This window comes from Sceloporus undulatus, chromosome 2, assembly GCF_019175285.1.
Source record: "Sceloporus undulatus isolate JIND9_A2432 ecotype Alabama chromosome 2, SceUnd_v1.1, whole genome shotgun sequence".
NCBI classification, from domain to species: domain Eukaryota; kingdom Metazoa; phylum Chordata; class Lepidosauria; order Squamata; family Phrynosomatidae; genus Sceloporus; species Sceloporus undulatus.
The window spans coordinates 196,410,370-196,431,589 of NC_056523.1; the positions used below are offsets into that span (position 1 = coordinate 196,410,370).

The 21,220-nt window shown below is 41.7% G+C and overlaps 1 protein-coding gene across 4 annotated transcripts in view; it reads left to right on the forward strand.

Moving 5' to 3' along the window:
- The window catches only part of TYK2 (tyrosine kinase 2), a 63,502-nt gene that overhangs the window by 13,772 nt on the left and 28,510 nt on the right, over positions 1-21,220 (forward strand). For all 4 annotated transcript variants that reach the window (XR_006101989.1, XR_006101990.1, XM_042449935.1 and 1 more), the window contains exons 2-10: positions 209-417; positions 1,527-1,650; positions 9,234-9,387; positions 10,212-10,375; positions 11,859-12,243; positions 16,445-16,639; positions 16,939-17,096; positions 17,214-17,331; positions 20,387-20,579. Coding sequence is in view for 2 of the 4 variants with exons in the window: in XM_042449935.1 (XP_042305869.1) it covers positions 234-417; positions 1,527-1,650; positions 9,234-9,387; positions 10,212-10,375; positions 11,859-12,243; positions 16,445-16,639; positions 16,939-17,096; positions 17,214-17,331; positions 20,387-20,579 (1,675 nt within the window). In the remaining 2 variants the exon portion in view is untranslated. The remainder of the gene's footprint in view (positions 1-208; positions 418-1,526; positions 1,651-9,233; positions 9,388-10,211; positions 10,376-11,858; positions 12,244-16,444; positions 16,640-16,938; positions 17,097-17,213; positions 17,332-20,386; positions 20,580-21,220) is intronic.

The following is a 21,220-nucleotide window of genomic DNA, read 5'->3' on the forward strand; positions in this document are numbered from 1 at the left end:
TCTTTGGCCTTGTGTGAAATTGCAAACTGAACAGTGATCTGTTTCGTTTGTACTATTTCACCTTCTTGGACGAGGTTACTTCTTATGTCTTGAAAAGGGAAGGGATATGTGTTTATGGGTGTGAGTCTCTTAAGCATATGTATTTAAGGTGTCCATGAAGTGTTCTAAATGTTCTGAATTTGTGTTTTGTTCCTTGCTTTCCCTGTAGCTAAAGACTTGAGAATACTGGCATAATGCCACTGTGTCATTGTGCAGTACAACACAGTGAATCAGACATGGAAGGATGTCGTTTTTCACTCGCTGGAGGGCTGAGGGTGTATCTCCACTGGAAGGGTGAGGAAGAGGAACAGTATCAGACCTACATGCAAGGGACTCTTTGTGCTGAAGAAATCTGCATTGATATTTCACAGAAAATCGGTAAGCAGCCTTCAGGTTTCAGATTATCTAAATATCTAATTGTGGCAAATATATAACTCTTGTATCAGAAGCAGGGAACCAGGTATGCTGAGAGTCTGGCCAGAGAATGTACAGTAGATCTGTCAGAGAAGCTGAATGAATTATCTGTATCTGTTTTTGTGATGTAAAGGTAGAAGGAAATACCTCAACTGACATTTGCAGAAAAAGAGTTAAACTGAAGCAAATAATAGTGATGAGATTACATTCTAGGCTTTATTGCCAAATTAAAAGTTAAGAAGACATTGGGACCAGATGTTGATTTCACAACTAAAATGCGAAGTCTCTGATCTTCCTAAACATGTCTTTTTTGCCTCTAATGTTAGTATCCATATTTGAGGATAGGGAACTGATGTTTTTAATAACAGGATTCAGGCCAGGAAGGAAGAAATAACAGGACACAGAATTCTGTGTACATTTCTTGTTGTTGTTTCTGCTGCATCTGCAAAGAGGCACTGTAGAAACTAGAAAAGATGCAGAAAAGATCAAGGCAAATGATCAGAAGACTGATAAAGCAAGGACACAGCATTTGGGACAATTGAGTTTAGGGGGAAAGACTACTAGGGAAAACATGATAGATGTGTATAAAAGTATGCTCGGAGTGGAGAAAGTCAATGAGAGCTTGTTCTTTATGATTGTGGAATCTCACCCAGTTCATCTCATCCATTTGTTGGTCATCCAGTGAGACTGAATGGTGGGAAATTCAGGCAGACAAAAGGAAATGCTTCATATAGTTCATAGTTAACCTATGATATTCACATCACAGGAGAGCATGATGGTTACCAAAGTAAATGGCTTTTCAAAAATATTTGTTAGAAAAATACATGAAGGGGTATGACTGGCTGATCATCATTTTGACTCAAGATGGGAAGTGAAATGCCTCTGTATACCAGTTGCAATATATCCTGCTTGCAACTTAGCACATTCATTTGGTTAGGGAATATGGGAAGCAGAATGCTTTCTTGGATGGGCCTTTTATCAGATCCAAAGGGGTTTTTCTTATGTTTTGAGGGAAATCTAAGGGGGAAATGTTATCTTTCTTCTTTTCTCAATAGCCTTATTGTTTTCCACAGGTATTACGCCAATCTGCTATAGCTTGTTTGCCCTTTATGATCCCCAGGACCAAATTTGGTTTCCTCCTAATCATGTGTTTGAAGTTGATAGTGGCATCAAGTTGCTCCTGCATTTTCGAATGAGGTGAGAACATCGTCTAGATCTTCAAATGTTGTACTTTTATTTCATGAAGTTTCGAATTTAGAATCTCATGGCAGAATTAACAATTCTAACGTGTATGTGTAGAGGATATTGGAGAATCTGTGTGATTGGAATCTCTTTTCTCTTGAACTGACTTGATGTTGTGCATAAAAAGCAATTATTACCTAATATTAATTGGTTGAAACTTAAAAACCACCACAGAATAAAAGGAGGTGAATTCTTCCTTTTCTGTGGTTTGGGTTATATTCAGTGTTCAGGCAGCATAATTTAATTCTTTCTCTCATGCATTTAAAAGGGGCCCAATTGTTACCTAACACAGAGACCTAAATTCTATCTTTCTGTTACATCTTTGCTCGTATTGGCCAGAGTACTTCTGTTCTGCAGGGATTAGGTGGCATATAACTTCTTGTGGATTATTTGTTTGTGGGTCCCCCTCCCCCTTTTATTCTTAAGATATATCCCTACCTTTAATGGGACTATAACCCACCCACCCATTCATAGGGTCTATTGGCATGAGAGGACTGTGGATTCATTGGATTCACAGCCTCTCATGCAATACCCATTGTACATCTCTGGAACACCAATATCAAAACTATGATATCAGAAACAAGTATCACAGAAGCTTCCGGGAAAGTGTGACCACATTTTCCTCTTCAAGGGCAGACTTTTCTTACTTTCTGTCCATCAAAGGAGAGATCTAGAGATCTCATGGCCCTGAAATGCCCTCCCAGAAACCATAGGATCACAGCCTAATTAGGTCTTTTATTTTACAGATCTTAGCCATACTCCATACATCTGTGTTCTTTTTGTTATGTGCCTTCATGTTGACTCCGTCTTATGATAACCTTATCCTACGGTTTTCAGGGCAGGAATCTGAGGCTGAGAGAGTGACGTGTCCAGTGTCCAATGGGTTCCCGTATCAGAGTGGGAATTTCAACCCAGATCTCTTAAGAATCCTAGTCCAACTACTCAAACCATCACTCTATCTCTCCTCTATATTCCTATAAATTTTTTTTGCGTTTCTAACTTTCCTGTAGTTTTGTTTTAAAATTACCTTAGATTTGGTGTGTGCCAGTAGATTAAAGATAGGTTTTAAAGTGGTGGGAAGATGACAAGAGGACCATGTGGTAAAAATCAGTTTCTTTCTTTAAAATTAGCCCAAAAGGAATAAATTACTAGAATTTGCGTTCTAGTCATTTCTAAGGTGAAACTATCACAAGGTTTTCTTGGCAAGATTGGTTCAGAGGTTCAGTTTGCCATTGCTTTGCCCTGAGGCTGAGAGCATGTGACTTGCCTAAGGTCACTCAGTGAGTTTTACCAGTTCTCAAATAGTAAATTTTTATTCAGATGAGATACACTGGCCACTGCTTGCAAATATATCCAATGTTCAAGCAGATTAATTATATAGGCCCTGATTAGTTAAATAAATTAAACTCACTGCATAGACTTGAACCTGCCAGGGTTTATTCTAAGCAACTTTTCTACTACACGAGAAGCCAAAAGAGCCAGCACCAAAGAGAGGCTTCTCCCAGATCTGCCTGTCACGATGTGTTGCTTTGCATGACCATGCTGTGCATCGTAGAAAATGTCAGAGACAACCTCACCAGTACATATATTAGTCCTTTCAGGCATGACAGCCTTGTAATCTGAACCAGAATTGACAAAATGTGTGCTAGTTATCATTCTTTGGTGAGAAAACTTATCTCCCCCACTTCAAACCTGTCTTCTAGTATCTCCAGTCTAGTTTTCAGCCAAGCTTTTCCAATGAGAAAATACCTAATTTTGGGTTAGAAGTTAGACATTATTAGTGGTGTCTTTTAAAAAAAATTATTTGGATGTAACTTCATGGGCTATGGTACTCAAGTTAGAAACTCTGGTTGACCTAAGCCTATTCAAATCTTTCTACACCAAACCACAAATCAGCTTGAAAACTCATTCATTTTGCAGAAGTTTATCTCATATGCATAGCATTTATACTGTGTTCCTAAGGTGGAAGAGAATTTGTGAGGTACAGGGACAATTCATATGTACCTGATGGAACTGTGAATTCAGATTCAGATTTTGGAACCTGCTTGGCATCAGCATGGCACTAACCAAAAAAATTGGAGTGCCAGATGAGACTGTCTGAAGGCAGGGGTAGACAACATGTAGCCTGCCAGTAACACACTCCTCAGCCATTTGTGCTGAAGCTGTTTGGTAGTCTAAAGTGAGGCAAGTAATTTTCATGGATGTTTAGAATTAAGAGATATAAAGAATTTTTGATCATTTAGCTGTTTTGTGGTAGAGCAACTGCTTCATAGAGTGTGGGACCATGGATTTAATCTGAATGCTAACACTGCAAAAACCAGAACGCCACTTATTGAAGGTTACCACTGACTTCTTGGGGGTTCAGAGGAAAGATCACAGGTTTCAAAAGGAATTTAGGAGTGTTGCATTGCTGTTTGTATCTTTACGCCACAGCTTCCCTTGCTGAGCCTTGTGGGTATGTTTTTGTTATGTTTTGTTTTACAACTTCTGCTTCCAAGCTCCAAAATCCTTTTTTTTTAAATTGTGCTTCTGTGTTGAAAGTGAAGTCTTACAGTATGTTAGATTGAGCTACCAAGTACTAAGCAACTCTACCTCTTGATAACATGCTCTGATAAGCAAATAAATTAATTCTGGAAGAATATTTTAATTTGACTACTCGGCACCCTAAAAAGACTTAAAAGTTTATTTTTTATCATTAGTTATCTTCTGATGGAACTTGAGAATAAATCTTTGACTTGACTATAAGTGCTGCTTTGGTTATTATCCAGTGATGAATCTGAAACAATCTTAAAGGTTTTAAAAATCTTAATTTTGTATGGCTCAAGGCTCTTGATTTGGCTATGGATACATGATCAATATACCTCTAGGTATGTGGTGCTCTGTAAAGTGGTTTCTTCCAAGTTTTCATCCACACAAAAAGGGCAAAGAAATTGTTCTTGTGTGCCTTCAGGTTATTTCTACTTTATGGGGATCGTAATGCTGACTTATCATGGAGTTTTCTTGGAAAAATGTGTTGGGGGGGTCTGCCCTTGCCTTCCTCTGAGGCTAAGAGAGTGTGACTTGGCCAAGATCACCCAGTGGGTTTCCATGGCTGAGTGGCAATTCAAAACCTGCTCTCCCAGTGTCCTAGTTCAACACTCAAACCACTCCATCATACTGGCTGTCCTATATACTATCTGTATTTACTTTGCACTAGCAGCTGACATGGTGTAGTGGTTTGAGCACTGAACTATGACCCTGGAGACTGAGGTTCAAATCCCCACTATGCCATGGAAACTCATTGGGTGTTCTTGGACAAGTCACATTTTCTCAGCCTCAGAGGAAGGCAAAGGCAAACCCCTTCGGAACAAACCTTGCCAAGAAACTCTTGTGATAGGTTTGCCTTAGGATTGCCATAAGTTGCAAATGACTTGAAGTTACATGACGGCGACAACAACAAGCTACCATTCTGGCTATCTGTGAATTGAGTGACTGAGGTAAGTAGTTTTGTCATGGGAGGATCATTATCTCATTACTAGCTGGGCTGAGTCATTATGATGTCCTACTTTGGAGACTTAGGGGTTCTGTTATACTGCTATGCAGTCAGTTTTGTCAAGGCCATTATTTCAGAGTGTTTTCTACAGTTAATGAGGGTATTTGGCAGTTTGCACTTACTTCTGGATCTAGACAGTGGCAGAACTGTGGTCCATGAAGCACATAGAGGGAATATTGGACACCATTGAAGGCTAATGTTCACCCACGTTGTTTTTAGACTGCATAGTTACAGTCGGTGGAATTGTGTTGAGAACTGTTTAGGGCTAAAATGCTCACCTACCAAATGTTATGCAGGTTAGAATAACCTATTTTCCTATGATTGGCCTTTCTACAAGAACACTTTTTTCTCAAATGTTTCTCCCTCTCCTTCCTTTGCCAATCAAGGTCTGCATCTATCTTGCTCTGTCTTCTGTCATTATGTGAGGCCAAGTAAATCTTGGCAAGCAGAAGACCTTTCTTTAAATTTAAATGATGGTGCTGGCCCATGCAATGGGTCAGTTTTGTATATGTGCAAGGAGAGTGGGAAGGATGCTTAGCAGTAGAGAAAATCTGCTTCAGTTTGGTGGCTTGTGGTAAACTCTGGTTGAGCTTGGACTATTGGCTCAGCTTGTCTGTTTTGCCAAATAAAGATGGCCAGAATTTACTGGTTTAGCATCAGGACAGTTACCAATTTGTTAAATACATTTTTAATGGCTAAATTATTATTATTATTATTATTATTATTATTATTATTATTCCACCTCTCCCATTCGGGTCTTGAGTTCAGGTTTCCTAGTAATTAAATTTTTGAAGAATATCAGATTTCCAAACATTTTGAATATATTCTACATACACATTTCTCAAATGAAATAGTCTTTTTTTTCTTTTTTGGTTTGTGTTTGGACGTGGCCCTCTTACTCCTTTGCTGTCAACAGGCATTAATTATGGTTAGTTTATAGGTCTACTATGAGGTGATGGTAGGGTAATAAGCATTCCTAACATTTTGAGTATGCAAAGGGATCTTGCAGCACCTTTGAAACTAACTAAAAGAGAGAAGTTGGTAGCTTCAGCTTTTGTAGACTTGAGCCTACTTCCTCAAATGCATGCACCTGTACTCAAGAACATAGCAGTCTAGCCATTACAAACTGGTAATGCATTTGAGGAAATAGGCTCACGTCTATGAAACCTCATGCTGCCAACTTCTGTTTTTCAGGCAGGAGATTACCTTCCTACACACTCATAGCGTTGCTATTCCACTTTTACTGCTCTGGCTGCCTCCTGTTGCATTCTGGGGTTTGTAGTTCAGTGAGCCCTAAGAGCTCTCTGGCTGAGAATTCTAAATGCCCTTCCCTAAACAGCAAATCCCAAAATGCAACAGAGGGCAGTTAGAGCAGTAAAAGTGGAATAGCAGCACTGTAAGAGTGTAGTGTAGTAATCTCCTTAGTTTCAAGGTGCTGCAAGATCCCTTTGCTTATTGATTGTCCAGACTAACAGCTGTGTCTTTGAATCCTAACATTTTTGTGCTATGGATCATATGCAAAGCTGAGTAATCAGACCGCAGTAGGGGCCTCCCATGTCACTGCTGGCTAAAAGCCTAGAGTGAGTAATTCAGCAGGCAGTAAGGTGGCAGTGCACTTGTTGAGTCAGTTAGCATCATAAACTACTCGTCTTGCCCATGGCTGCCACTGCTGAGCAGCTGTCTCAGGAGATGTTCCTGCCTCCCAGTCTCTAATTCTCATTGCTCACTATAAATTCCTCGAAGAAAGATATATTTGACAGTGTCTGCCACTAATGAGGTGCTAATGAGGATTTATTTCATGGTAGCTTCTGATTCTGTAGAAAAGTGACTTTAGGCAAGAAAGCAGCAGGTTCTTTCCCCTTCCCCACAAACTGGTGCTAAATGCATTGAATGCATTCTATATTTTCCCTATCCTGAATGTGACAAAGGACATAACATATTTCTGAAATAAAATATTCGGGGTTTTTTCTTTTTCTTTTTTGATTTGTGTTTGGGTGCAACCCAAATTTTCTTGCTGAAAGAATGTATTTCAGAGTCAGTGTTTTGTTTTCTTTTTGTTTGCTCCATGCCATGACAACTATGAGACAAGCTCACTGATCTTGAAAAGAGGTGTGATCTGTGTTTAGCCCATCTTTCCTTGCACATTTGTCAATGCTTTACCAAAGGCCAGAGAGTATTTACATGGACTGTTCCTTTGTTTAGCTACATGGCTTTAGAATGCAGGAACTGACTTCTTTATGAAAGAAATACGTGGCTGTATTATTAACTTGCAGTAACTGGCTTGTTATTACTGTCTGGTTTAAGCAAGGCTTAGAGGGCTGCGGGAATACCCTTACCCATCTGCTCACTTGAAGCTTACCCATAAAGGCACTCTTAGCATTTGCTGCAGCATCAGGACTACTAGAAGATTGAGTCACTAGCATTCATCACTTGCCAACCCCCAAAAAATCAATAGATGGCATTTTGCCATCTATATCACAGGAATAATAGTGAGGCTGGCTGGACACCTATCAAAGAAAATGTTTTTCCATTGCTTGTTGAACAGGCAGGCCCAGCTCCATCAGGGCTAGCCTGAAGAAAGAGAGGCCTCCCTCCATGATAACTGTCATCCTTCAGCCTGCGAGGGAGTGAACAGGCAGGCCCAGCTCCATCAGGGCTATCCTGAAGAAAGAGAGCCCTCCCTCCATGATAACTCATCCTTTGGCCTGCGAGGGAATGAACAGGCAGGCCCAGCTCCATCAGGGCTAGCCTGAGCCCTCCCTCCAGTCCATCTGCCTTGGTCCAGGCCTCAGAGGGAGAGAATAACCACTGGACCTCACCCCCTTTCTCTCCATCATTCCCTTCTCCTTTTGTGTCATGTCTTTTAGATTGTAAGCCTAAGGGCAGGGAACCGTCTAATTAAAAATAATAATTGTTAAGGCGCTCTGATAGCCTTTAGGGCTGAATATAAATACCATAAATAAATAAAAATAATAATAAATAAAATAAATGCTTCACACTCAGTCAATCTCACTGAGCAAGGCCTTTTGGAAAAGTCAAAACGTGGACACATAATTCAGGCATTGCTCTGCTTGTATGTACTGCTAGGGTAGCTTTGATCATACCTATTATGAATCTGAATCCAACTGTTTGGGGAAGTAGCCTGGCAAAGTCCTGATGCTATTTATTGCGAATAGTTACAACAGTGATCAGTGTAGCATCACTAACAGTTAATGTTCACACAGCCATTATTTCAGTAATTGTTACAATGCTTGAATCTCACATGTTGGAGATGATACTCTATGTCTAATAATGGCTTGCCTAAAACTTGGTGAATTCATAGCTGAACCCATCTGAGTCATGCACTTCATCACTGTGCTAAATAAGCTCTCATGAGATTGTTTTATGATCACCAGTTTTAAGCTATTAACAGCAGAAATGTGTGATGCGTATTTTTTAGGTAGGTTGAGAAAAGTGGCAGTATCAATTACCAAGCTACAACTATGGCCAGTTAAAGTTGCTAAAGTTTGCTTGGTCCCTTTTATTTTTAATGCTGGCATCTTTTTGGACTCTTAAGGGCTCTTTGCCTTTATACTTTTCTAGAAGTGTCTGAAGTGGCTCATCATCTTTTGATGGTGCCTCCTTTAGCTCTCAGCAGCTGCTGCTAACTATCTGAGCTAACTCGTAGCCTGAATGACCATTATTTTCACTGTGCTTATAACAAAGTTTGTGGGCCACCTTAATATTACATCCAAACACAAATAAGAAAACTGGAAATGGTTTCAAAGCAATATTTTGTTGATATATCTTACTTCTTTTGATATAGCTTTGAATATAATAAATACTCTTCAAGCTAGAACAGTTTGTCACAATTCTTGCATCTGGTTTGCCTATCTGATCTTCCTAAGATGAATGTGAGTATGCTTTACCAATGTGACTTGTGCAGATTGTTACTTGTTTGGAGTTACTATTCCTTCATCACTGTATTGGAACCATTGTACTAATTGTAATATTATCATTCATTCAGGTATTATTTCCGAAACTGGCTTGGGACAAATGACAAGGAGCCAGCTGTATATCGCAGTACTCCTCGCTCAAATGACTCCGAGGACAAGCCACAGAGGGGTGAACAAGGCAGTGCCTTACTGGATAAATCATCATTTGAGTACCTCTTTGAGCAAGTATGAAGATTTGTTGATAATTGTTCTGTTCAAGTCAAGTTTGCTATGAATGTAGCACCATGTCTTTTCTCCTCTCTCCCTTTTTCCTTCCTTCCCTTCTTCCCTGGCGACTTGAATTCCTTGGACTACTCCAAATGACTGTGGCAACATTAAGTAGCTCTTTAATAGGGTTCTGAAGCCATAAAGGCCAACCCTGCATTGGGAAAAGGTGCTATCTGTATCTTGGCTCCCTTCTGATTAACTTAAGTGATCCAGACCACAGTGTGTCTCAAACACTGAAGAGGTGTGCTGCAATGAAGTGCTCACAGAGTAAAGAACTGTACAGCATCTGGCATTTGAAGCCTAGATACCAGATCAAGCTCAATTATAAACAGTAGTTCAGGCATATGGAATCAGAAAGCAGATAGTAAGATAAGGTGACCAGATAAGAAGCAGTAATAAAGTTAACCATGGAATTTGTTGCCGAGTTTTACAGAAAATAAGTCACCACAAGAGATATAATTAAACAGGGTTTGTCAAGACATGGTTGGAGGACTTGTTTGGTGCTAGAAGATGACCATCAGCTGATGGTCATAGTTTATGTCCCCTCCCCTCCTGCATGTGGTTCATACAGCCCTATTTCCGTGACTTAGATATTTAACTTGTGAGAATGCCAAGTAATCTAACCTTCCACAGAAAAAGGAAAGGTACTCTCTCCAAGTTACTAGAGACTCTAATTTCCTTTTATTCTCATTCAGAGCCTAATTGTGAGCAAAATCCATTCTGAGACCTTCTAGTTTGGAAATGTACTTTCCTCAACATTACCTTTGGTTATTTTTTTCCAGGGGAAATATGACTTCATTAATGATGTTGCCTCTTTAAAAGACCTCCGGACAGAACAGGAGATTCACCAGTTTAAAAATGAGAGTCTTGGAATGGCTGTCCTCCACCTCTGTCACATTGCCCTCAAGAAGGGCATTTCCCTTGAAGAAGTGGCACAGAGAACCAGGTGATTACCAGAGTGATGGTCGAAGTTGCGTGAATACTGTGCTTCCCAACTAGCAAAGCTAAAGTTATTTTTGAGACAGTTGCAGGTCCTATTCATGGTGAAAGTGTCACGTGTGTACCAATTTAACAGATAGCCTTGTTCCGCTGTCTGAAGTTGCACTTCAGTAGGGAAAGTTGAAGAAGTATTTTCCATTGTGCCTTATATGGTAGAATATTTTGTTTTCCCAGCCTGTTATATGTAGTCATTCTAAATGTACATCTAAGCTGTAGAACTAATGCAGTTGAAACAACTTTAACTGCCATGACACCATCCTACAAGAATCCTGGGATTTGTAGTGTTTGGGAGCACTAATTCTTTTTGGTAAAGAAGGCTAAAGACCTTGTAAAAATACAAATTCCAGGATTCCATGGGGTGCAACTACAGTACACAAGTGGTGTCAAATTGCATTATTTCAACAATGAAGATCCACCTTTTTTTTTAAAAAAAAAATTAAGAGCTGCTTGCCAGGTTTGGAGTAAGGCTTCATCTAATCCAGTTACCTGTTTCCAGCACTGGTTCACTAGGATGAAAGCCCACAAGCAAGATTAAGGACAGCAGTCCTTCTTGTTGTTTATCTCCAGCAATTGGTACTTGAAGATAAACTGCCACTGAACCATGATATTTAGCTGTCATGGATAGCCTTGCTAGAATTATTTTAGTATGAGGAGGATTTCAAGTACGTAGTGAGTGCACTGCAAGGAACTGCAGCAAATCATAGGTCCCCATTGCATGTCCCAGACTGTATCTTCCCATAACCCTTTATGTACACTCATTAATCAGCTGTTGTGTGAAGTGGCTTTTAGATTTCCTAGCTTAAGCAATTTAGAAGAGAATTAAAATCATTGTCGATATATTGCCAACATGATCCAAATGAAGTTGTGGCTACCCAAGTTTTCGGCATTACTCAGTTCTTTGTAGCTATTAGATGCTTTCAAAGAGCTGATTGGAGAATATACACCATTGGACTGTAATAGAATTTTCTACCATATAGGCCTAGCTTTGTAAAGCATTTGTCTAGATTCCAGAAATGCAGTTTAATGGTTGGAATAAATCATACTTGGTGTTAGCAGCAATATTGTTCCAAACACTTAAAAGATTACTATCTTGGTATCTCACTGATGTAAAATTTAGGAGGCATGGTTTCAGCTTTGTCACTGTATAGTGTAAGGAAAGGGGCAGAGCACATATTTTGCTTGCAGAAAATCCCAGTTTTAGTCCCTGGCATCTCCAGTTAAAGGATCTTGAATGCGAAAGCTAGAAAAGATCTCCTAATAAAATTTGGATTGTGTTATCATGTGTCCTTGACCATATGTTTTTATGCACATGTTTATCAGTACATGTGGCTTAATTGACACAAAACTGGAAAGATTTTGGAGTGAGGCATAGCATGCACATGTCTAGATGCAGTACCGAATTTCTAACTGGCTCTATGCATTCTTTGTAGCTTCAAGGAGTGCATTCCACGGTCCTTTTGCCGTCAGATTCAGCAGAACAATTACCTGATAAAGTTACGCATGAGGAATGTTTTCAAGAAGTTCTTGCAGCGCTTCCAGCGGCATACAGTGAGCACTGGCAAACTGACAGAGCAAGACATCATGCACAAGTACCTGGCCACCTTGGAGAACTTGGCCCCACGTTTTGGGACTGAGCTGTTCCCAGTTCTCTCTTTGGAAACAGTTTCTGAGGGTGAGAAGGTGCCACTTTACATCAATGGTGGCCATACTCACCTGGAGAACTCTCACACGTCTCTTCCCAGTGACAGGCCCGCAACTCATGAGGTCCTGATCACAGGCACTGATGGCATTCAGTGGAGGCCCATCTCTCCTGAGGTAGGATCATTTGTGAGTTCATTGTTATCTTTTTCTAATTATCATTACCAAGATCTTCATTCCTGGACATTGGAGCGCCCAACCCAGTCCAGACCTGCACATATACATGGTTTTAAACATGTTTTATTTCATTTTAAGATGTTTTGTTTTAACTTGGCAGGTTGTGTTATATGCTTGGTCCATTTTTAATACTTGTAACATTTTAAATGGTTTTAACCTGTTAAAATTGATTTTATTGTATCCCCCCATCCCCCATGTTCCTTAGCTCTAGGGTGGACCATCTGTCGGGGATGATTTGATTTGGATTTCCTGCATGGCAGGGGGTTGGACTAGATGGCCCTTGCGGTCTCTTCCAACTCTATTATTCTGTGATTCTATGATATAAATACTGAGATAAATATTATTATTTTTTCAGGGGACAGGGGTAATGCCTGTTAACTAAACAATTTGCTCCTTCCTAATCCAGCCAACCATTTTTTCATTTTTTTTCCATTTTGTTTAGTTCTTGATTTTGTTCTTCATGTTAAATTAAAAACTCCAAATGATCAACACTTAAGCCAAGATGTTAACATAAACTTCAGTTTATTGGTTACTTTTCCATGAACTAGAACAGACTATTTTAAAAAGAATCAAGACAAAATATGTTCAAAACATAGATCTGATCCAGTAAAACTTGACATATACTCATGAGCTACAGCCAGTCATGAGTATATAAATATTTTTACATATTTTGAGTCTGTTTTAGTTAGTTTGCCCTTTTGAAGTGGTGTCCCAGGCCCAAGACTGCATGTTTTAAGTTAAAAGCTATGGATATTGAATTGTGGCTGATGTTGCTAACTAGCTAGAATTTGTTCTTGTGGCTGGTGGCAAAGGAATGTACTGCTATTGACTGAAGAAAAATAACTGGGTAATATGCCTGTGGCTGACTGCTTCTAGTAGGAAGCTGAAGTCTTTAGGTTCGAATCTGATTCCATCTAGCAAATCGAGTGTTACAGCAAGATTTTTTTTCCTGTGAAGTAACCACAGTGCATGCCCTTCCACGTGTTTTTGTAATCTTGATGCCATGCAGTTAATATCAAAGGTGTGCCAGATCATTCTTAGAGCTTAATGTAGAGGCAAGATGCTTGGATATACTGGGTGTTGTCCGTTTAGGATTTTACTCATGACTGGCACAATAGGTTGAACTTGGAATGCAACAGAATCTTTGTCGATGCTGGAACACTGGTGCTGTGTGCTCCCAGGGACCTACTCCCATCAGAGGGTAGACCACAGCAGCTTCAGCCACTGATGCTTTCAGGTTTTCTTCCAAAGAACCCTTAGGTACAGCTCATTACAACAGTCCATCCTTACAGAAATAGCTTGAAAGTCCTAGAACCTATGGTTTGGTGCAGTATCGTGATTAGTGTCAGACCAGAACTGTGGAAACCTGGGTTCGAATATTTACTTAGCCACGAAGCTCACTGAGTGAGTGTCCTAAGATCACAGTGTTTTGGTATAAGTTAACTCAGTGTTGTGAGAATTAAATGGAGGGTGGGACATCACTGCCCTCAACAGTGATGGCATAGGGTTAAAAATGTAATCAAAGCTTTATGTGGTTTTCTTAACATAATTTATTTGGAGGAGGGGTGTGCCATTGCCTTCCTCAGAAGCTGAGAGGATGTGACGTGTGCAAAGTTACCCAGCAAATTTCTGTAGCCAAGCAGAGATTTGAAACTTGATTTCGTCTTCATGGTCTCTGGGCCTTATACATATGGGATGTAATGCACCTGTGCAGTACTGATTCGGAACTTTCAAAGCAGTTAGCTGGTGTTTTTGGCAGTAGCCCCACCCCTCCACACCTCACTATATAAACTCCCTCCGGTGTCCTCACCTCAGTTCTTTTCTGTCTGCCATAGCAGTAGCGTTGATAAGAGCTTTCAGAGCAGGGTACTTCTACTTTTGCTTTTGGTCTTGACTCAGCTTCGTCAACAACTATTCTCCTGGTTTATCCTTCTAATTTTGGTGTTTGGGGCAAAATTTTCTGGATGGCTATGGCTTCAACTTCTTTCAAACAGTGAGTTGAGTGTAGGGGTAAAATGCTGGATAAAGACAACCATTCCAAGTGCCTCCTTTGCCTTGGAGAAAGCCATAGTGTGACCTCATGCTACCATTGCCAGGCCTTTATCCCTCAGTCACAACTCAACTGTGCTGCCAGACTCAAGGTCCTCCCCTGGGAACAAGCCCTCCATGCCTTGATTTTATCGGCTGAGCACGCAGCTTTGTCAATGGCCTTGCCCAAGTCTACCGGGCAAAGTCTCTTGGGTCTTCAGTTTGTATCGCCATGCAACAGTTGACCATGGACTTGCACTCCACTTCCTCTTCTTCCATCCTGAAACCGGCCACATTGAGACAACCATTGGTACCATTGGTCTTGGTTGAGACAGTATTGGAGTCCACCCACCTCCGACACCTAAGCATCTACCAAGAAGAAGAAAATGAAAACTAAGTCTTCCCTTCAGCTTCTCTTCTTGCCCAGAATACCACCTCTGGCTGAGTGGCTTCCCCATCTGGCCTCCCCTCAGCCTCAAGCCATCAAGACCAACACTGTGGCAGGATCCCATGGCTCTCCACTACCTCTGGATCAGGAGCAGACATTGCCGCACTCCATCCAAGAATGATCCCCAACTCTCCAATTGGCCCACCAGGATTGTCAGTCTCTGGCCAAGTGCCGTCGGGACCTGTTTGGTTTCTCCAACATCTCAACCACCATCACGTCATTGTTTCCAAATCCAGAGCCCCTTCAGTACCAGGTGGAAGCTCCCCCATCTCCATGTCATTCACATATCACCGACCACATTATATTCAATGGCGCATACCGTTTGGACAATCCTCCATCTCCAAGATATACCAGGCTCTGTGACTCTGAATGATCTTGTTTTTGGGCTCAGTTGGCCCAATCTCCAGCCCTGGTTTACTGTGACTGGGATCACCAATGATCTCCTCTGTCACCACCTCCTTCAAGAAGACACATGTCTCTCCCAGCTGATGCTGTCAAAACACAACATTGGTCTGCTACCTTCATCTTACAACTCACGTCACCTTACTCTAGCCATCTCTCCTACAGCCGAGCAACTTTGTGGACCAGAGGCTGTGGATGGCCCACTCCCTGCACTTCCATTTTCAGATGGAACCAGTGAAAGACCATGACCCACTACGGTCACAACGATGGCCCTTTGCCTGCCTCCATTCCACCTCTTCCACATTTTCTCAAGGTGGCACATCGCTCCTGGACTAACCCAGCTACCATTCCTTCCACCTCCCGAAGGTTCAATACTGTCTACTGCCTGATTGACATTGGCTGCCAATGGCATATTCACCAGCCAGAATCTAACTCTTGGTTGACATCGCCCAAATGGGCTCATTCCTTAAAATACACACTACTGCCTCCAACAAAGAGGGCAAAAAGTTTAACTCTTTGGGCAAGATGTGCTACTCCACGTCATCCCTCCATTTCCACATGGCCAACTACCTTGCATGCATGGGAGACTATCACCAATTTTTATGGGACAGACTGGCCCCCTTCTTGGACCATTTCCCTGAGGAGGACAGGAGGATCACCACCACCTTCCTCTCAGAGGCCAACTTCCTCGCAGACCAACAAATCATGACTGCTCAACACCTTGCACTCCGCCACCATGCCTGACTTTATTCCTCTGGCCTCTCCCCATAGGCCAGAAATACCAACAAGGCTCTCCCCTTCAATGATACAGGTCTGTTCCACACCACCACAGACAATAAGCTCAAACACACTCATGAAATGCACACTACAGCAGGAAAGTTCGGTTTCCCTCAACCATCCTTCCAACACAGACCCAAATTTGTACAGTTTTATCACCAATTGTCAAACCAAATGCACCATCAGAACAGACTCACCAACCAACCTTCTCAGCCTGATGACCTTATTACCAACAGAGGCCCAAGCAAGGTCCATCACACAAATGACCTCACAACCAGGGTAAATGGTACCTTTGACACCCCATGTACCCCAAACCGTCCTCCATTTTTCTGTCTCTGTTCCTGAAGCTGTCATTGGAGGGTAGACATTTACCTGTATGTTGACTGATGGGACAGTTAGCTCAAATTTACTCCTTTCACAGCTGTAATATTGAAGGTAATGCCGAGGTGAAGACCCAAATGCTAGCTTCTTATCTTTGTCTTGCAGAGATTGCAAACTTTTCCTTCCAGAGGTTATTTGGGGAGGAAGGCGAAGACGAAAGACTACAAGTCCAAGTGGCCCTACCAACCAGCAGAACAGCATGAACCCAAATGGGTGCATTTTTGTGACTTCCAGGAGATCACACACATTGTTATGAAAGACTGCAAAGTCAGCATCCATCGTCAAGATAATAAGTGCTTGGTAGGTGGTGGTTTGTTCCTCTGCTGCATGTATTAATTGGCAGTTATTATCTGGCCTAGTGATACCAGTGTACATGGGCAAGGAAGGAGCTGAGTAAGAGTGATGTATGGCTGTTGTAAATAAATTAAACCTGGTTTTGTGGGAAACAGTGTTAATGGGGCAGTGGGTCAGGGAATGCAATAAAAGGGGGCAAATGGAGATGATGTACTGTAGATATTTAGGATGTGATTACCCTTAGGCTTTTAACCCAGCACCATGAGTCAGGACTAATAGCATGCTTTTTGCATTTGTTTGTCCAGGAGCTGACTTTTTCCTCCTATGATGTTGCCCTCTCCTTAATTTCACTGGTAGATGGTTATTTCAGATTGACAGCTGATTCTAGCCACTATTTGTGTCATGAAGTAGCCCCACCACGCTTGGTTATGAGCATACAGAATGGCATCCATGGACCCATGCAGTAAGTGGCATCTACTTAAGCAGCTAGACTTTCTTTTTTCACATCTGATTTTGGACTAGGTATTTCCACAGATGGTCTGAAATTGTTCTCTCTCTCTCTCTCTCTCTCTCTCTTTAGGGAGGAATTCATTTTGGCTAAACTTAAGCGGGAGAAACAAGAAGATGGCCTTTACATCCTCCGTTGGAGTGTCCTTGACTTCAATAGATTGATCTTGTCAGTTCTAAACAGAGACCAGGTGAGGTTACCATTGGAGAATCTTGCAACACAAAAATGAAATGGAACTGAGTGCTAAGCAACTGGGAGAGAAAACATTTTCAACCATGGCTTTCCTGTAGTATGCCTGGAAGCAAAAAACTGTGGTTTGATGTCTGAATTGTGTCACAAGAGTTCACTGCAGAGTTGCATTAATAGATTAACTAAAATTATTAACCTGCTTCTGTTGTATATCTGCCTATCATTTGTAGTCTGAAATATTGGAGTTGATAGTGGAACAACAAGCTGAGACATTTCCATACCACATCACTTTAGAACAATTTATTACAGGCAAACAGAGAAACAGCTGTTAATAAACCTTAATTAGCACGAGTGTTTCTAAGAAACTTTAAGAATAGTAGTGATATAGAATGAGCTAGATTTTTAATAGCTTGTATAATTACTGTGTAGTACAGTAGGAGCTTGTTATTCATTGGGGTTTGGTTCTAGGATCACCCAGGGATAACAAAATCCATGGATGCTCAAGTCCCATTAAATATAATGGCAGAGCAAAATGGTGTCCCTTATATAAAATGGAAAATCAAGATTTGCTGTTTGGAGTTTGTACTTTTTAAAAAATATTTTCAAGTCATGGATGCTTGAATCCATGAGTAAAAAATCAGTGGATAAGGAGGGTCGACTGTAACCATAAATTATACTTTATTATATTTTATGCCAGACAAATTGAAAACCAAATATGTATTGTTTGTAATTTTAGACAGGTAAGTGCTAGGCTGTGTCTGAATACCCTAGAGGCACCAGACCCCATCTGATCTTGGAAACTAAGATCCTGGTTAGTACCGTATTTTCCGGCTTATAAGGCAACTGGGCGTATAAGACGACCCCCAAGTCACATGCAGGCAGCGCCCTGGCCTCCTATAGGCCGAATTAAGGGGGTCTGGCGCCCACACGCGCTGGCTTGAGGAGGCCTCTGTGGAGGCATGGAAGGCGGGTTTCAGAAGTGGCAATAGGGCCTCCCGTAGTCTAGCATGCCGCTGGAGCCACAGAAGCCGCTGGAGCTGTGATGTATCCTGGGCAGCGGCAGCGGCGAGGCATAAGGGGACGGCTCTTTCCCTTGACCCAACCATTGCTCTCCCGCCAGACTAGCTCTGGAACTGCTTCTCCATTGCCTTTTCTAGCAATGGCGGTGAGAGAGAGCCGGCTGTGGTGCCTGCTAGGATAGTAACCTGCAAGGTCCCCAGAGCCAGAGAGGTGGCTACACCATTTGCCTGTCTCTGTGCAGGCTGCCAAAGACAACCCAGAGTATAAGACGGGAGTAAAAAGTTATCTTATACCGCTGTAAAATACGGTATTTGAATGGGAAACTACCAGGGAATGCCAGGTACTGTATGCTATATTTCAGAGGAAGGAACTGGCAAAACCACTTCACTAAGAAAACCCTATGGAATTCATAGGGTCACCAAAATTCAGCAGGTGACTAGAAGGAACATACATAAATATTAGGCCGCAATCTTGTCTGGTCTTCTGCTGATGCAAGCAAGGACTTTGTGCCATAGTACAAGAGCCACATATCTCTACAAAGCAGTGGGGAAGCCTGAATTATGCATTAAATATCCATGTGTAATTTTTCTCAGTAGGGGTGGAACAGACTGCCTGAAAAGGCGGATGAGGGCCACCTCAGGGCCGGTCACTCTGGAGCTGTGGCAACCCCACCTGCGGCCCAATCCACCCTGGACCCAGACCAAATGGGAGTGGATAAGATCCGCGCCTATTTGGGCAAGTAAAAAGTCGCCTTAAGCAACCCAGCTGCAACCTCAGGATGGCTTCTGGGTGCTGATGCAGCATCTTAACACCATGCCCCTGGAGCATCCTGAAGCTGCCCCTGTGTGATTGGCTGGGCAGCTTCGTGAGGCTTGGGAGCGTGAGGTTTGTAATCTGTCTCAGAATCCTGTTTAATATAAGACAGTGGAACAGTTTGGAAAAGTGGTTTTTTGTTTGTTTGTTTGTTTGTTTGTTTGTTTGTTTTGGACTGTCGCACCAAAATTCCCTAGACAGCATGTCAGATAGCTGTGCTGGCTGGAGAATACTGGGAATTGTATTTTTTTAAAAAAGGTAATTTTTCTATATCTGGCCATTTGGGCATCCATACTTGCTTGCTTTACTGCTACTGGACAGTACAATGACAGAAGATATTACCAGAGTATAGCACCGGATAATCCTCAAGATAACTCTGTCCAGTGGGCAATTTCTTTAAAATCAGCTTGATAACATGTAAAATACACACTTTCATACTCTTGTGTGGAACACTGCTAGAAGCACAATAATGATCTAGGTGGAACAGCAGGCCTCACATTTGTCATGCAAAAAAGAATGTAGAAGCATGTTATTGGCTTCACTTGACATGCATGTGATCAATGACACACTAAGAAGATTTTTTGAAATGCTTCTGGTTAGTTTAGTTTGGGGGTAGGCATGCCCCACAGTTTACATTTTCCAGGCAATATTGTTGTCTGACTATACAAGCTGGTGTCTGTCACAGGTTATAAAAAACCCAGTAAGAACTAAATCAGTACATATGTGGATAACACAGTATTGTGTTAATTACTTGTATGTTCCAACAAAGAATTACAGATAAACCTTGAATTTTACAGTGCGCCTGCATCATACGCAGGCACCTTTTATGGGGCTTTCAGCTTATGGTGAGAGCCGCACAACGGAAGTTGCAATGGCACACACGCTTGTGGCATGCACACGCACTGTGCGTCATACACAAGCCCCATTATTTTCAATAGGGCTCGAGCATATACGCTATTTGCCGTATGCAGAGGGGTCCCAAACAGATCCTCACGTAAGGCAAGGGCGCACTGTACTACTGTTTAGTGTTCACTGCTGTAATTCTTTGTTGGTAGATACAAGTAATTGACACAGTATTGTGTTATATACACATGCATTGATTTAACTCTTACTGGGGTTGTTCCCTTATAATCTTTGTCAGACATACAGTGGAGTGAATTCTGGTTTTTTTCTTATACAAGCTGGTGTCCTTCTCTTTTTATTTTATTGTTTATTCACCCCAGAGCTCCCGAATCCAAGATGGCATGAGTTACAGACAGTTCCGCATCCAGAAAAAAGGAAATACCTTTGTGCTTGAAGGTTGGGAGCAGGAATTCTCTAGTGTCCAAGAACTGATAAATGCTCTCAAAGGCTGCACTCTAAGATCTGGAAATGAGATATTCACTTTGAAGAGGTGCTGCCTCCCGAAGCCAGGAGGTACAAACCAGGTTATATTTTAAAGAAACATCCTTTTCTTATTGTGTGTGCTACTAGTGAAATTTTCCCTAGGAAAGGAGAAAATGGAGTGGACAGCACAGTATAGGTTGGGAGAGGTGGGTCTGCCACACAGCATAACACCTTTTCCTGACACAGAAAGCACTACATCGAAAGACTTTATTAATACAAATCAAAGATGGATGGGTGTAAAATGGTAGCTTTGTGAACCTAAGAGCCCTGTTGAAGCATTCCTGACATCACACAAATTAGTACTGTATAAGGAAATATTAGGACATGCTCACTGATCCTCCACCTCTTCCACTGCATCACGCTTATCTGGCTCTATTGACTTCCATGTGCTGGGACCCTGGGATCTGCAGCAGGAGTATTTTCCTTGTGAGTAGAGATCCCTTTGTGCTGTAGAATCCTGTTCAGATAGCCTACATGTGTAAAGCAGGAGCCCTGCTGCAGGGCTTCATCCACTCATTGGGGGAACAGCCAAGCAGTGGGGATGTGATCAAGGGAGAGGTCCAGCAAGCACTCATACACTCTCCTTGGAAATTAGTAAATCAGAGCACAGGACTAATGCAAAACTCGCCCTACTATCCAGTCAGAGGAAGAGAGTAGCAGAACTGAATTAA